This window comes from Psittacula echo (assembly GCF_963264785.1).
Source record: "Psittacula echo genome assembly, chromosome: 1".
Taxonomy (NCBI): domain Eukaryota; kingdom Metazoa; phylum Chordata; class Aves; order Psittaciformes; family Psittacidae; genus Psittacula; species Psittacula echo.
The window spans coordinates 42,637,004-42,654,088 of record NC_137735.1 but is presented as its reverse complement, the minus strand read 5'-3'; the positions used below and the strand labels follow the sequence as shown (position 1 = coordinate 42,654,088).

Below are 17,085 nucleotides of genomic sequence, written 5' to 3'. Positions count from 1 at the left end.
TGGAAAGGACCTTAAGATCATCTAGTTCCAACCCCCCTGCCATAGACAGGGACACCTCACACTAAACCATGCCACACAAGGCCTCATCCAACCTGGCCTTGAACACTGCCAACGATGGAGCATTCACAACCTCCCTGGGCAACCCATTCCACTGCCTCACCACCCTCTCAGTAAAGAATTTCTTCCTTATATCCAATCTAAACTTCCCCTGTTTAAGTTTGAACCCGTTACCCCTTGTCCTGTCACTACAGTCCCTGATGAATAGTCCCTCCCCAGCATCCTTGTAGACCCCCTTCAGATACTGGAAGGCTGCTAGGAGGTCTCCATACCCCAACTTTCTCAGCCTGTCTCCATACGGGAGGTGCTCCAGTCCCCTGATCATCCTTGTGGACCTCCTCTGGACTTGTTCCAACAGTTCCATGTCCTTTTTATGTTGAGGACACCAGAACTGCACACAAAACTCCAAGTGAGGTCTCACGAGAGCAGAGCAAAGGGGCAAGATCACCTCCTTCGACCTGCTGCTCATGCTCCTTTTGATGCAGCCAATGTCTCTCCAATTTAGAGACAAGGATGTCATGTGGGACAGTGTCGAAGGCTTTGCACAAGTCCAGGTAGATGACATCAACTGCTCTATCCCTGTCTATCAGGTCCATAGCCCCATCATAGAAGGCCACCAAATTGGTCAGGCAGGATTTCCCCTTAGTGAAGCCACGCTGGCTGTCACCAAGCACCTCGGTGTTTTTCATGTGCCTTAGCATGTCTTCCAGGAGAATCTGCTCCAAGATTTTGTCATCTCCCATTGATAAGCAATGAAACATTTTTAAATAGAACTGAACACTGATGGTATAAAAATAGTTTCAGTAAGAAATATTACCATCACATCAGTAATTGAGACACAAACATAGCAGCATCCTGCTAGCTTATTCATACATTGCATGAACAGAAAGATAATGCTGATCCAGATACTTAGCATTTGATCTGCATCTCTTTGGTTATTTAGTCTCAATACAACTACTGTGACACACTTCTAAAGTCTTTAATGTATCATAAGATTGACAAAGCTCATTCATTTACATAATTAAGGCAATTATAGACATTATAATTGAATGCAACACCATTTTAATGGTCTGGACTATATTTATCTTCCAGTTTTATAATCCTTAAAAGCTGGTTGGCAGAGAGCAAAAGATAATGAACATATCCTAAAAAAAAGAATGCTCTCATGACTATCTAAATAATAGAGTTTGTTTTGTTACAGACTAAACTTTCCTAACAACATGGATGTTTTGGGGACTCTAGGACTGAAATTGATTGTGAACTGTTTAATGACCTAGGTTAAAATTAATGATTATCAAACATAAAATTAAACAGCATTAAGTATCTTCTTTCATCATAATGGCCTACCTGACTCCTTTAAAATTGCAGCAATATGCATGAAAACACTGAACGATACACCGAAGGTAATATTTTTGCCTCTAAAGGCACATTTACTGAGATTTTCTGGTTTTGTTTTTGTTTGTTGTTTTTTTTTTTTTTTTTTTTTTAATTTCTTTCCCCCTAGTGAAAAACAAGAGGAACAAAAAAAAAGAAATCAACCAGGCTAGTAAAAATTTCCATCCTAAATCAATTTAAAGCAATCTCCTACACAGAAGCCTTTTGTGAAAACTATATTAATACTTTGTAGTAGTAAGAAAATAACTCTGAATGACTAATTACTCATCTTGTATATACAAAGTCTTTACCTAAGTAGAACCAGTGTCTAAATGGCCCTGAGTGTCTGAACAGTCCCACAGAAATCAAGCACTAATAAAAAGTTAAAAAAAAGAGTTTCAGGTGTCCATCCCATGTGTAAGATCACTCCCACATACTGGTTTGTAGTGAACCAGCTAGCGTTGCCTGAGATGAAATCTGGGAAGTTCATCCTGAAATTGCTCCCTATGCACCTGATGGGCAAGGCCACCAAGGAATGCCAATCCTCAAACATGCACACCTGTTTTCAAAGCTATAATTGGCACAGGACATACATGCCCTTGGTGTCCTGTGATAACAACACTTACACAGTGAGCAGGGATGCAGTGCTCACATTATTTTAGACACTTGGAAATTATAAACTGTATTATTCAAATATTTTTAATACAGGGCCAGATCTGATGGTTAAATGCCCATTTGCTGGTAGAAGACGAAACATAAGAAGCAACTTCTAAAAGTGCAGGCCACCAGAGCAGGCTAGAACTGCCTTCCACAGCCTTGACACCCGAGGAATTTTTCACTGAAATGAAAACTTGGGAACATGATATACCTGTACTTGACAAAGCCGTGCAGATTTCAGTATCCAATGCTACCAAACGCAGCCAAAGAAAGTGGAAAGACTTGGAAACAACAAAACAGCCTAGAGGAAAAGCAAACTGATTCTGGAGAAGACTGCTGTTGGAAAGACACTTGGAATAATTGTGTGCAAAGAGTTACATACCCATTTCGAATGGTCATGTAATACTCCAGCTTTCCCCTTAGTATTATAGCTTTCTGTAATATTGACAACTAGCACTTAGCTAACAATCCTTTCTAAGGATTTCACTTAATCCTGGCAATAGTAAAATGTTGTTTTTCACAGCATCCTTGAATATGTTCTGCAGTGTTACAGGGGTTATTTTTCTTAAACTCAGCATAAAGTTTCTAGTATTCTAATTTTTTTTTTTATATAAACTGTACTATTATGGAATGGACAGCCTACCCTTAAGCCTTCATTTCTTGCTTATAAGTCAAGCTACTTGAACACCTCTGCCTCATTGTTCTACTTGCATTTGTGGTACCACTTCTTTTCTGCAATATATTTCTATCCCTTGTTCCCAAATATTTTAACCCCTTAAGAACATAAAGCAAGAAAAAAATTCTTTTTAGCCAAGGTCATCTATTAATATCTAAACAGTGCTAGTTACCTTCTTTGAACTATAAAGGTATTTAAAACAAAGTGAATACACCCTGCTCCATGCAAGAGTAGCTTGAAATCCCAGGAGAAACTCATGCATTTGAAGCAAAAATGGTGAATGGAGTTACCTCTACAGCCTATCGCTGTGTTACAAAGCTGTATCTCCATTTCCCATCCTTTAAACACAGTTACAGGCCTTTTGTTTTTCTCACACATTTTACCGCTTAGTCTCAGCCACGTGACTGAGCTGTGGGGTCTTCAAAGTTTACCATCTGCCAAGTTCAGGTGTGCCTTTCCACAACACACATGGACGAGACCTGTCAAGCTGCCTACATCCCTCACTTCCAACATTTCCCTGGGTTCCAGGGGAAGGAAGCCTGGGTATCTAGTGTGGTCTTGCTAAGCCCCAGGCTAGATGACAAAGGGACCAGGGGACATGCCGTCACATACGCCTTCTCATTCCAAACACATTCTCTGTCATTCTACACCACATTAGATTGTTATCAATCACACTACATTAGATTACTACTAATTATGACGGAGAAGTCTCTTTTTAGAAAGTCTTAACATGGAGTTTGATTAATGAAAGAAGATACTGCTGACAATTTTCCTTGGCTCAGCATCACTCAAGCAAAAAAAAGAGAAAAAAAAAAAAGTCCTGTTCAAGAATCTAAAAAAGATTCATGCTGAAAATTTATCTTAACACTGAAGGAACAAACAATAAAATTGGCTCCATTAAGTTTATGTTATTACACAGAGTAATGAATATTAAATAAAAGCCTTTTACAAAAACAATAATACAATATTTTTTGTGCTAGTAAATTCCCTATCATATCAGATAGAAATAATTTACAGATACAAATGAATTCTTGATAAGATTATTAGTCTACTATCTTAGAAATAAACTAATATTTATAAAATATAAATATACTAAAGCAACAAAATCTGATTAAACCATAGTTCTTCCTATTAAAGATCAAGTAAAAAATGGTCTATAATTCACCTTATATACAAGAGAGGAAAAACAGACACTCTTAATAAATTACCCTGACTGAATTTCAAAGCATAAAAATCTACAGTGCATCAATTTTCACTTTACCTTCAAAGAGCTTCTATTTATATGTAACATATACTTACAGCTCAACATTACTGAAAAAGTATATAATGAACAAAGCAAAGTGAAAACCAGTATTTTAACTTGCATGCCTGGATAGATATAGGTCTAAGATGATCAGCTTTGAGATTTAAAAGTGAATAGTATGTATTACAGTATAAAAAACAATAAAAGCAAATGGACATTTACTGCTATGTCAATACCCTCTAAAGAACTAAAATGGATATATAATAATACATTTTAGTTTTGTAGCATCTTTAAAATCACAGAAGGTTTCAGAAACATTAGTAGAGTAAGAAAGCTTGCCTATAAATAACACATTTTCCTCTAACAAGAAACTGAGTCACGGTGTTAGCGCCTATTTACACTTAAATCAACAGCAAGATTCACATTGCTGCCAGTCGTAAAGGCAAGAGCAGAAATACTAGCCCAGATCTGACTTCTGTGGTCAGCCCACCGTGACATCAATCTCAAACCATATGCACCAAAACCAGATCACATAAATTCTTGGCTTTGAGTACTGAAATGATAGCTGTGCACTTGTATTTCAGAATTCATCTAAAGACTATTTTGAGAAAAATCAGCAAAATTTTCTAATGCAAATTAAGCAACTAAAAAAAGTATAGATGTTTTAATTTATTGTTGCATTCTATAGAATTGTAGTAGCAATTACATAGCAAAATATTTTACTGAATCATAAATATATGGGTAAGAAAAACAGTAAACTAAAAACCTGACAATCACTTAAGGCAAATAAAACTCACATGTATAAAATGTTGCCACTGTCTGTACTCCCAAACTATTGGGACTACCTCCTTCCCATTTACTGTATATATTCTTCAGAGAAAGTTAACAACTGAGAGTAGTTTCTCCATGACGAAAACCAGTATGCTTCTCTTTGTACTTCTTTTTATAGGCAAGTCAACTTATTTTCCATAGAAGCATGGCAGCGTAAAATTAGCAGCTATAATTAGTTCTTTAGGAAATATTTTAAATCATAGTAACATAAGTATTTATAAGTAACCCCAAACAGCATTATAACATAACAATAATTTTATGTAGCCTTTTAGCCTCTTTTTTGTCTTATTTGAGGTTTGAATGTTAAATCTTACCCTTCACCACATGGCAAGAACTTCTTCATTTTATAGATGGGAAATTTGCTCACTGTCTCATATAAATGGCTTCTCCTGGCTGCCTCATAACTAATTATCGACAATAACAGGCCTAATAATTGGTCTACTGTATGGTGGATGTTTGGATGCAGATTTTATTTTACTGATGTCCTGGAGTTAATCTTGCAGAAGAGAAAAAGGGAATTACAGAATAGTACTATCTGTCCTTGACAGGTAATAATACAAAGTAGAGATTAAGGAGTTAACACAAATGTTATTTTTGGCCATAAATCTCTTTATTTGTGAGATCTAGAAACCATTCAGTGTTCTGTTTGAATGCAAACAAAACAAAAGCTCTTTTTTGGCATCTATACCTGTACTGTATGAAGAGTGGCTGAGGTCATGTACTAAGAAGATGCTGCTATGTAAATAAAATAAGAGGATTTGGGAGAGTGCTGTTTTGCTATTTGTTTAAAAAGAGTCCCTATATTTGTTTTTCAAGCACTGATGCACACAACATGAAACAGAATCCACAGTCTCTTTAATCCTGCTGTTACTTATCCTCACCTCTCCATAGCAATTAACAATTCGGCAGTATTCAGTATAAAATAAGATGCAGCTGAGAGAGCAGCTATATTCTATGATTAAAGTCTTTCAGATATGCTAACTGAAAATACTTTCAGCATGCAAAGTTGCCTTTTAACTTCTTTCTGCCAAAGGCTTAGACTCAAAGAGTAGCAGCTTCTTATGTTACCTCTATAGTACTCCACAGACGATCAGAAAAAGAGAATCCCTTTTTTTTTTTTTGTTCATTAATATAAGTCTACCTCTATTATTTCAGTGAAAATATCTCAAGTGAGCTCTGACCACAGGATTTATTAAAAATTAATTCAAAAATTGTTGAGAGCAAATTCTTCTATTTTAGCAGCTAATGAAAACGGATATTACTTATTTTACCCACAATGTTACAGCTTTTTTCATCTAGCCTGCAAGAACTTCAACTGATTCTGAGCTTTTAGGTACGGCTGCATGTCCCAGATGTATCTTTACGGTGTGTCAGGGCAGAATTGTTTCCATGAAAAAGATATACAAAGACACAATACAGGAGGATGCTGCAGTACACATCAGCCAAATATTTGAAACAGACTGTTTGGGAGACCAGGATCTTGGCTATGTCATGGCACACATTTATCATACTGTTATTGTAGCTCATCAGGGACATAAAACATAGGCACTCTGTCAAGCTTTTTGGATTTAAGGAAAATTAAACTTTCCCAACGTATGTACTCTAGAGTAAAGCAAATTCATGACAACTGACAATGGATGCTTTTCTTATATACCATTGGAAAGTCTTTGACCATAGAGTTGTTAGCCATATACCCACCTGCTGCCCTGGCATTCCAAACATGTTTAGTGAGCGCACTGTGACAATGAGGAAGCATACGCCAGAGACTGGTCCAGGCAAGAAAAAAAATCAAAGAATCCAAACCATCCATCAACACCATCTCGTGTCTTGAAGGTTTTAATTGTTACTACTCTTATACATTTTTTGGTTTTGACTTACTCAATAGGCCTTTATATAAACTACACACCAAGTAAAGGAGAAACAGAAGAAAATGTCCACAATGATGCAATAAATGCAGCAACATTTAAGGCAGAGTGAATAACCTCCTTCTGTCTCAGTTTCTGAATGGATTTTAATTCAACCATGCCAAGTGCAAGGTCCAACCATGTCAAGTGCAAGGTCCTACACCTGGGTCGGAGCAATCCCAGGCACAGCTACAGCTTGGGCAGAGAAGAGATTCAGAGCAGCCCTGCAGAGAAGGACTTGGGGGTGTTGGTCGATGAGAAAGTGAACATGAGCCAGCAGTGTGTGCTCGCAGCCCAGAAAGCCAACTGTATCCTGGGCTGCATCAAAAGGAGCATGACCAGCAGGTCAAAGGAGGTGATCCTGCCCCTCTACTCTGCTCTCGTGAGACCTCACTTGGAGTTTTGTGTGCAGTTCTGGTGTCCTCAACATAAAAAGGACATGGAACTGCTGGAACAAGTCCAGAGGAGGTCCACAAGGATGATCAGGGGACTGGAGCACCTCCCGCATGAAGATAGGCTGAGAAAGTTGGGGCTGTTCAGCCTGGAGAAGAGAAGGCTGCGTGGAGACCTCCTAGCAGCCTTCCAGTATCTGAAGGGGGCCTACAAGGATGCTGGGGAGGGACTATTCATCAGGGACTGTAGTGACAGGACAAGGGGTAACGGGTTCAAACTTAAACAGGGGAAGTTTAGATTGGATATAAGGAAGAAATTCTTTACTGAGAGGGTGGTGAGGCACTGGAATGGGTTGCCCAGGGAGGTTGTGAATGCTCCATCGTTGGCAGTGTTCAAGGCCAGGTTGGATGAGGCCTTGTGTGGCATGGTTTAGTGTGAGGTGTCCCTGTCCATGGCAGGGGAGTTGGAACTAGATGATCTTAAGGTCCTTTCCAACCCTAACTATTCTATGATTCTACGAATTTTATTTCTGAAACTGATAAATTCCTTCCTCTGCATCATCCTGCAGCTTTTGAGATATTAAATGTTACAGCTGATCACAGAGAAGACTGTTTGCTGGGACCTTCCTTTTTATTTTCTGGAAGATGGGTATAAAACTCCTCAGTGCACTAACCTTTACTGTCCTAAGAAATATTTATCCATGTAAGATCATTAATCTGATATACCTCAGCTAGTAGTAAGTACAATGTTAGTAAAAAAGAAATACAAGGAAATATTAAGACTGGAAACAAGGTAAATTTCATACAGGAAGAGATTACAGATGAATCCAAATCTTGGCTCATGACAGTACTACCCTGACTTCTTAACCAGTATCCTTTGTAAGTCAGAAGTGCTTTTTCAGTCAGCTGGAAAATGTAAGAGATTATACATATATAAGCCTCATATATATTATGTTAAATGTTATTAAAGAAATAAACACAGTTAACATTTTATGTCCTTATTTCTCATTCCCCCGATTACCTTATTTCTTCATGTGGAAAAAATACAACATGGTTCTTGACCTATACCATAAGAATTAAATAAGCGCACAAAATTAATTTTACTTGTCCATATTTTTTTTTTGTAATGTCTTGAACTAATATTTTTTTGCTATTAAAAACTCTGAGGATTTTGCTGTCGGCATTCACTCCTCCTTCTAAATTAACAAAACCTCTTAATAAACCTGGCCTTCTAGACCGTGCAAGATATGAACTAAGAAGCAAATGCACTTTGCAAACTAAAACAAGTAACATTTTAATGCTTGCCAGGCCTAAACATGAAAGCATACAAACAGGTAAAGACATTTCATCCATTTAATGCAAAAATAAGTTGCTTGGCAATTATGTAATATACTGATTTTCCCTCTTTTTCTTATCTTTTTTCTAACTACAGCTTGGGCCATGAACATCATAAATCAAATTCTGACTTTATTTGGTGAGGCATGCACTCAAGCGTTCACATCTAGCAAGTTCTTAATTAAGCTTACTGGTATACAATTTTCTCTCTAGTAGAGCCTAAAGGATATTCAGGATTATTTTTCCACGTTTACATAACAAGATACTTATTAAACTTCCGTAGAAATTAACAGAAGACTACAGTTAGTAGGAGAGGTCAATACGGTGTAAGACTATATAGTGGGTCAGACGTACTTTCAGAGTAATTTCATTATAATTAGAATGGCCAAAGTCACTGAATTAAGTTGAACCCTGAAGTAGAAAGGTTTGTGTAACCTTTATAATAGGTTTGAGGGTTGTTTTTTTTTCCCTTTTCATTCATGCCGAAAGAGAAGAAAAAACGAACTTTCCATTATATATCTAGAGGCTCTTGTCAAAAACATTTCTGAGGATAGCTTTATTCACTAGAGGTTTTTATCACATCTTTTGAATTATATCACATATAATGCAAGGAATGAAGCAACATCTGCTATCTATGAATGAGGACCATTTCAATATATACTCAAAAAATATAAATTGTAACAGATTTCAAGCCAGTACGTCATATTCAGTAAATGGATTGTGAACACTTATTTCAGAATGTGAGCACACTGCTATAGAGAAATGCATTTTGTTAAAAGCTGAAAATATCAAAAGCAACACTAAAACTAAAAAGCAAGACAGTGTTTTTGGGATCATGCCAAGGAATCATTGTGTTTGTTAGGCAATTGCAACAGTCATTAATGATGTTCTTTGACACCAAAAGAAGCTCATGCACTTGAGAAAATATTTTGAATATATTAACCTTCAAAATAAAACATTATTGTGAAGCAGAAAGTTCAGTTGTGAACACATTCATTCAACTTTTTGTTCTTGCTGTTTTCCAACCATTAAGATTACAAAACTCAATAGTTCTTTTTTTTTCTTTTTTTTTTTTCTAGTAGGATGGTAAAATTCCTGTACTGAAGCCCTGAAATCAGTTAAGAACTTAAAAAAACTCACCCCTAATCTCGTTCTTTTAATCAGATTTTAAAACTTGTTTTTTTTTTTTTAATTTGAAGAATGCTGGCAATATGTACTTATATTACACAAATTTGTTCATTTGAGTGTGTATTCAGAGGTTTCAAAACAATTCAGTACAAATCAAATATGAATCAGCAGTGGACTAGAAGACACAGTGGAAGAAAAAAATGTTTAAATTAGGAAAAAGTGCCAAATGACAGAAGAGCACTCAATAAAACTATTTTTGTTCTAAAACCCATCTTTTTGAAGGGAACAAATTAAGGAAAATTAAAATCTGTTAATGAGTCAAGAAAACATTCCAACAGAAAAGCCTTATCTCCTTCACCTCTTCTTCTTTATCACTAAGTCACCTAAGTTTTCCCAAAGAAATTTTGCTGTCAATATTTTAATCTCAAATTAGCTGAAAGGAAACATGATTTGAATAAAGTCAAAATAGCAAGTTGTTAAAAGCTTTGTAATTTAATTTTTTTTTTACTTTAATTTACTTTAAATTACTGAAAGAATAGATGCAGGTTAGTGAATTGTACATTACTAAAAAAATGTGACAAAACTTCTAATAAATGTGCTACTGCAGTATGTGAAAGAATAGTTTTAAATGTGAACACTAACAGGTAAGTCTGTGTATGTAAGTCTGTGGATGTCTTAAAATTGAACTTTGTTCAAAGTTCAAGCATAAGGCTGCTACTTCCTAGCTGCAATTGGTATGGAGTTGTGTAAATTCTGATATAAGTTGCATTTCCTGAATCCTTCATTAAATAAAGTGACACAGAACAGAAATTACAGGAGACTGATTATGCATTGTGTCTCTGAGTACAGATTATTTAGATTAGGAAAATCGGGGCAAAGGTAGTGCGGGTAGTAGGGACTGAAAGGATGGGTCCTGGAAGAAGAATGGCTTTCTAGAAAGAAGAAGGGGTCTCTGAAAGAAGACGTTTAAGATCCTGGCTGATGGAAAGATTCTGGAAACGAAGAGAGGTCCTGGATATCAACAAGATGCTTTCACCCGAACACAGGGGAACTCCCAAGGACCATGGCCAGAAACACCCAATAGGCACTGCACGCAGCTGCATGGCAGAAACCAACATGATTTTTTGCCTGACTGCCCCAGGTCAGCAGTGACCTTCCTACTTGGAAGATAAGCTGAGATCTAGTGAACACAGTGCTGGGTGGGAGGGTGAGAGAGTGGGTGCAAGAGATGAAATCAAGTTGAGTAAAAGCTCTCATCTCATCTGTTCTTAAACAAATTTCAGTATCCAGATGCACTGCAAGTTCTTGTTTACTCTGTCTTGCCTGTTATAGTTACAGAATAGGCTGAGCTTCACTGCAGACGGTAGGTCTACAAGTTCCTACTCATTTTAGATAGCTGAAACAGGAAGCTAAGCATACTTTATACCCAAAAAGAAGCAGAAAGAGGACTGATCCGGTGCTTGTTTTCTGGGCCGTTAGGGATGGGTGATCCGAATTGCCAGAAGGTAACACGATGAGGTGTGCAGAGGTAAGTCTGAAAGTTAACAGAACTTTGTGCGTCCTTAAAAATAAGCACAACTTCTGCATTTACCCCATTGACTGGTCTCATCTCCTTTTCCCAGTGATGCAATTGGTAAGCCTACACTTTGCATCATGCATATTTGCTCTTATCCATGAGACTGAACAGCAGGACTAGCAAAAACATAGTCTTCCACAATAGGCAAAGGCTCAGTCAGAGCAAAAGGATAGTAACTGCTATTTGGAGCACAAAATGGTACCCAGACACCATCAATGAGACAGAGGTCTCCCCAGCCTCAAAATATGGGCAGTACACAGAAGCCTTCTTAGTTTCTGCTTCCACATAACCACTGCAAAAAAAGACTCAGAAGAGCTTAGGAAAATAAAGACCTGCACATTCCAGCTCAGGGAAACCCCTACACGCACAACTGTGCAAGCCAGGATGACCTGGATAGACCAAATCCTGGCACATACTTGAAGGAGATTAGGGTGAAAATAGGACATGGAACAATGGCTAGGCCTGGAAAATAAGATAGGGTCCTGCAAGTGCTTCCTCACTTGTCTCTTAATTAACATCTCTATCACTAGTGATGGTGCCTCCCATTCTTTCTGATTTTCCTTTCTTTCTCATTCTGATTCTAAGCAAATCCCTAAGTCATCCCTCTCTTCCCATCTTCATTTATTTCTAACTTTGGGTGATCCTTCTCTCCAACACTGACTCAAGACTTTCCCTCTTTTTTATGTCAGTACACTAAGTTTGTTTTCCTTCCATTTCTCTTTTGAAAAATTATTGGAGCACTTGCTGTAGTTTACAGTTTTACCCATTACTGTCTCAAAACTAAAACCAAAACAAAAATATGATGAAGAAAGATCTTTATTTTATTGTGTCCTTTTTTTTCTCATTTGTTTTCTTACTAAGTTATACAGCTAGCTCCAGATCAACTTCTTAGCCCTTTCGTTTTTGGAGTCAAGATAACTGACAAGTGCACATACAGCCTAGAACACTGCATGGAGTTCCATTTAAAGAATATGGTTATATTCTTAAAACAAACGTTAAACCAAATTTTGTATCCTGTTACTACAATGGGCGATATTTCAGCAGTGATACTCAGCTCACTCATATTTCTCATGTCTCCTGGCCTTTGGCCTTGTAAAGAAATGATATTCAAATTTCAGTGTTGCAGTAAAATGTAGTAGTGGAAAAGCCCTGTATTTTGCTTGCCCTGACAATCTGTCAGGATGGGATTATAGTGTTAATTCCCATACCCATACAGGATCTTTTTTCTTTCTCTTTTACATAACTAAGCACAAGTAATCTTGGTCCCTTGGCAGTATAAATCTTCAAGAAGAGTTCATTCCTAGGAGTTAATTCCTAATTAAAAACAATTCAATTTTGTTGAAGCAAATAACATTTGTCTATTGATTGTTTTCAGTGTTAAATACAGGAGTACCAAAAAAAGAATGTATTTGAAAGAACACACACAAAGACAAAAAACAACTGCATCAGGTGAACCAGCTTCCAGCAGAGAAAACGTTAATTTTATTTTGGTAAAAACCAAGGAAAATGACACCACATTAAAAAACCAACAGTGGACAATGACAGGCCTACTACTCACAGAGATGCTTCTCAGCTCACTACCTTAATTTTATTTCATGCCCGCTGTTAAGCAGATATCCCCACATCTATGCCAAAGATGCAGAAAACTGCAACTGCATTAATGTTATACTACATGTGCTATCAAAAAAGCCACATTAACCATGTAAGGCTGGGTCTTCAAGTGTTTTTCATCCAGGCGGACAATATAAGCAGATGACAGATCTATCTATTTATTTATTGGTACTACATGAAATTGTAAATTAATGCTTTAAAAGAAAAATCTCAAGGCTGTATTGTTTTGCAGAGGGGTTATAGCATAGGGAATATTTAATTATACATTCAATTAATATTTAATTACACAATCAATGATATTGCTGAAGACCAAAAAATTGACCTAAAGGAGTGTTTCAGAGTAGTTTTAATTGACTTGTATGTCTGCACACAGCTCAATGTTTGCAGTGGTCATCTCAGTCATGCTGTTCTTGGCAAATTCAGGTCACAGTATCACAGTATGTTAGAGATTGGAAGGGACCTCAAAAGATCATCTAGTCCAATCCCCCTGCCCATGGTGGCCTAAAACCTAATGCCATGATAGCTCTCTATTCTGGATCACCAAAGACAGCAAAGATGTTTGTTTAACAACACCTTTCTATAACATCTGGGCGTCACTTAAATACAAATCCACTTGGCCACAAATTTTTTTCTTCAGTTGCAATGGCTAAGAAGCAGTGCAAAACAACTATATTTTCCAGCAGCCTAATCTCATGCATGGTTCAAAAGGAAGCTGATTTATTCCTACTAAACCCTTTTCAAAGATAAACTCACTTTTGTATGACAGCCTTTACTAATAGTTCCACAGTTTAAGGGCAACTGCTTGCTTCTCTGGGCAGTAACAAGGTCTTTTAAGTTTCCTTCTTTTCTGTCACACTTAATTTTCTTGAATATTCAGCTGAAAACACTGAGGAGCCAGGAATGTATTTAAGTACAGCCATAAGCAGCTTGCGGAGTATTAGAGTAAAAAAGAACAATAATAACTCATACTACAATTGCTGCGCTTGAAAAATACAGCAGTATTTTACTGTAGGCACATTTCAAAACCCATGGCAAAGAAAACATCCTTGAACAAAACAAAGCTGGTTTTACTCAACAATAATCAGTGTTTGTGATTACTTTACTATTCTTACGCAAAAATCTTACTTCCTTCTAGAAACAAGCTGTTAAAAATATTGCACAAATTGCCATCACTTACCTCTCCTATCATTTCTGCCTGCATTTGTGGATTTGTCAGGAGGGCAAGGGCAACGTCCTTCGCATATCACTGAGATTTGTTTTCCTGAGACGCAGGCTTGATAGTCTAATTTGCACTGTAAGGAGACAGAATGGCTATCATTAACATAAACATCTTTTATATTAAAAATTATAGCTCTTTAAGTATTTTGAAGCAATCTTTCATGAAGTGCTTAACTCTCTGCAGACACAGATGATAGGAGAATTTTTCCACAGTATATGCTATCTTTGTATCAAGAATTAGATTAGATAAAGCTACAAAGTTTTTCTTTCCTAACCTGGCTACAGTTTCAGGCTCAACTCAGGCATGTATGCACTTGTGGTGTTAGACTGATCTGAATATGCATGTTAAATGAAGTAGACTGCATTGGTTTTTATTTGTGTTATATGAGCAAATAAACACGGCAACAAAATTCAATATTAGTAAAAAAAGCAATTAACAGTGAATTGTTACAGAATTTATCACTTAATTTCTACCAGCAAAAAGCATAATACATAAAATGGAAAGCTTTGCCTGATGTAATTCTGCACAGTGACAGATAGCCTCACCCAATATAAAAAAAGATTTAATTTGTATGGCTCTGATCTGTTTACTTACAGCTCCAATTCAGAAACCATATAATAATTAAATCTAACCATGAAATGGAATTGTTGTTTCAAGCATATAAAAATAACAGTTTAAGACCACATACATAGAAAATAACATTGTTGTAAGCATTGTAATTCTTACTGAAAAGCTGAATTTATTCCAAAAGTTCTTGACATAAAGAACTTTTGATAAAAAACTGTGATACTCAAATATCATGCTGTAAATCCTTGATTAGAACACAGTTGTCCGTGTAAATTATTAAGCGTGTAGATTAGTGTAGTTCTGTTGCATCTCTTGTGCATATTTCACATATAGAAGACATCTACTTTTACTTGGCATATTGGAAATGAACCAAAAATTCACTCTGCATTAAAATTAATAATACAGTAAATGTAATTACATGTCATATTTGAGAGCTGACTCCAGCACTTCAGTAGCTATGGGGTGTAAAATACTCAAAGGACGGTCTTAATCAGTTTGGTTTGCATTACCTTGATTTTTGATGTTGAGCTATTTGCATTATAAAGTTTTCAAAACCATTAAAATGGACCAAGATCATTACAATTTTCTCATTCTTTCTGTTTGAGATAAAAACTATAATATAAATTGTCAAGCAAAGTTTGGGAAAGTTAAGTTAAAGTGGGAAGAAAGCGTCACATCTGAGATCAGATATGGAAAGTGTCTGATGCCCAAAATGTGCCGTTATGTACCTGTCATTTGGAAAGGAATGCAATTCACAGGAGCAAAGAAAATGTTGTTTTATCCTGCCCCTCTACTCTGCTCTCGTGAGACCTCACTTGGAGCATTGTGTACAGTTCTGGTGTCCTCAACATAAAAAGGACATGGAACTGTTGGAACAAGTCCAGAGGAGGTCCACAAGGATGATCAGGGGACTGGAGCAGCTCCCGTATGGAGACAGGCTGAGAAAGTTGGGGTTGTTCAGCCTGGAGAAGAGAAGGCTGCATGGAGACCTCATAGCAGCCTTCCAGTATCAGAAGGGGGCCTACAAGGATGCTGGGGAGGGACTATTCATCAGGGACTGTAGTGACAGGACAAGGGGTAACGGGTTCAAACTTAAACAGGGGAAGTTTAGATTGGATATAAAGAAGAAATTCTTTACTGAGAGGGTGGTGAGGCAGTGGAATGGGTTGCCCAGGGAGGTTGTGAATGCTTCATCCTTGGCAGTGTTCAAGGCCAGGTTGGATGAGGCCTTGTGTGGCATGGTTTAGTGTGAGGTGTCCCTGTCCATGGCAGGGGGGTTGGAACTATATGATCTTAAGGTCCTTTCCAATCCTAACTGTTCTATGATTCTATGTTTTGCCAATGTAATATTAGAAAAAAAACACAATCCCAAATGAAGTGGGAGGGAGAAAAAAGTTTAATATCTACAAAGAGCTTTTTCAGGAAAGGACAGGAGGAGATGTTATGGAGAACACGTCATCTTTGAACAAAAGACGGAAGATGTCTCATTAGTTAGGTAAGCGTAGGAGTCAGAAAACCAGTTCAAGTAACAGAAATACTAAGTTGAGATTCTATGCATCTCAACACTTCAGAAGACCAATCTCCCCTGACTTTGTGCCTCATATTCCCCAGCTCATCTTATGTTTGGGTATCTAACTTCTGCTTACTGCAATTCCATTATACAATTATCAGTATTTCTGGCAAACCCTAAAGTTGAAGTTGCTCTGTCTCTCCTTAAATTGGGGGGGGGGGGAGAGAGGGGAGGGAAGAAAGAGAGAAGGGAGGAGTATTGTAGCTATGTAAGAATAAAGGAGCCTCCTGAAAGACTGCACCTGAGGTTTCCAAAAGTATGCAGACCAGAGATCACAGAACACTGAATTTACAGAACTATATCCACCTTTCATGCAGTCAGACTTCTAACCCGCAACACTGTCATGCAGCTCTCTACCTAGCACAAGTTGTGCCACATCACTCTATTGAAGTACCTTTTTGCACCACTGGCAATACCAAAAGGAACACATTTTAGGAGAGAAAAGAATACTTCAAATTTTGTGTATTTACATAAAATCATTATTATAGTTCAGTTCCAATTGTGCTACCTTTTGCTGAAAAGGCATGGTTAAAGGACAACAAAGCTAAAAGAATCTAAAAAAAAATCACAACAAAACAGCAGATCTGCTACAATTGAAACCTATACGAAGAGCAACAGTATCTCTTAAAGGACCAGAAAATTGAAGCAAAGCAAACAGCTCTGCCTATGCTGACTATGAAAAAATTGAACACCTTTTGTATCCCTGCACAATTAACCTGGCTGGACAAGGGAGTACCTGCATTAGCCATGATGCCCACCAGACCTCTTCCCAGGCAGTGCATGACAATTCATATTTTAATACCTGAAACAATTTTCAGATTTAGTAGAATGGATCACAAATACAAATTTAATAAGTATTTCTGTTAAAAAGAGATATCTTCCCTTTTAAGGCTTGAGAATTTTTATTATTTAATCTTAGTAGCTTAAGGAGTCAAACCTACAAAT

General features: G+C 37.1%; 1 protein-coding gene across 3 annotated transcripts in view; it reads right to left on the bottom strand.

The window, feature by feature from the left end:
• Positions 1 to 17,085, bottom strand: part of SPOCK3 (SPARC (osteonectin), cwcv and kazal like domains proteoglycan 3) — a gene marked incomplete at its 5' end in the record, with an annotated part of 188,655 nt that overhangs the window by 40,537 nt on the left and 131,033 nt on the right. For all 3 annotated transcript variants that reach the window (XM_080632378.1, XM_080632379.1, XM_080632380.1), the window contains one exon: positions 13,962 to 14,076. In XM_080632378.1, the coding sequence (XP_080488504.1) occupies positions 13,962 to 14,076 (115 nt within the window). The remainder of the gene's footprint in view (positions 1 to 13,961; positions 14,077 to 17,085) is intronic.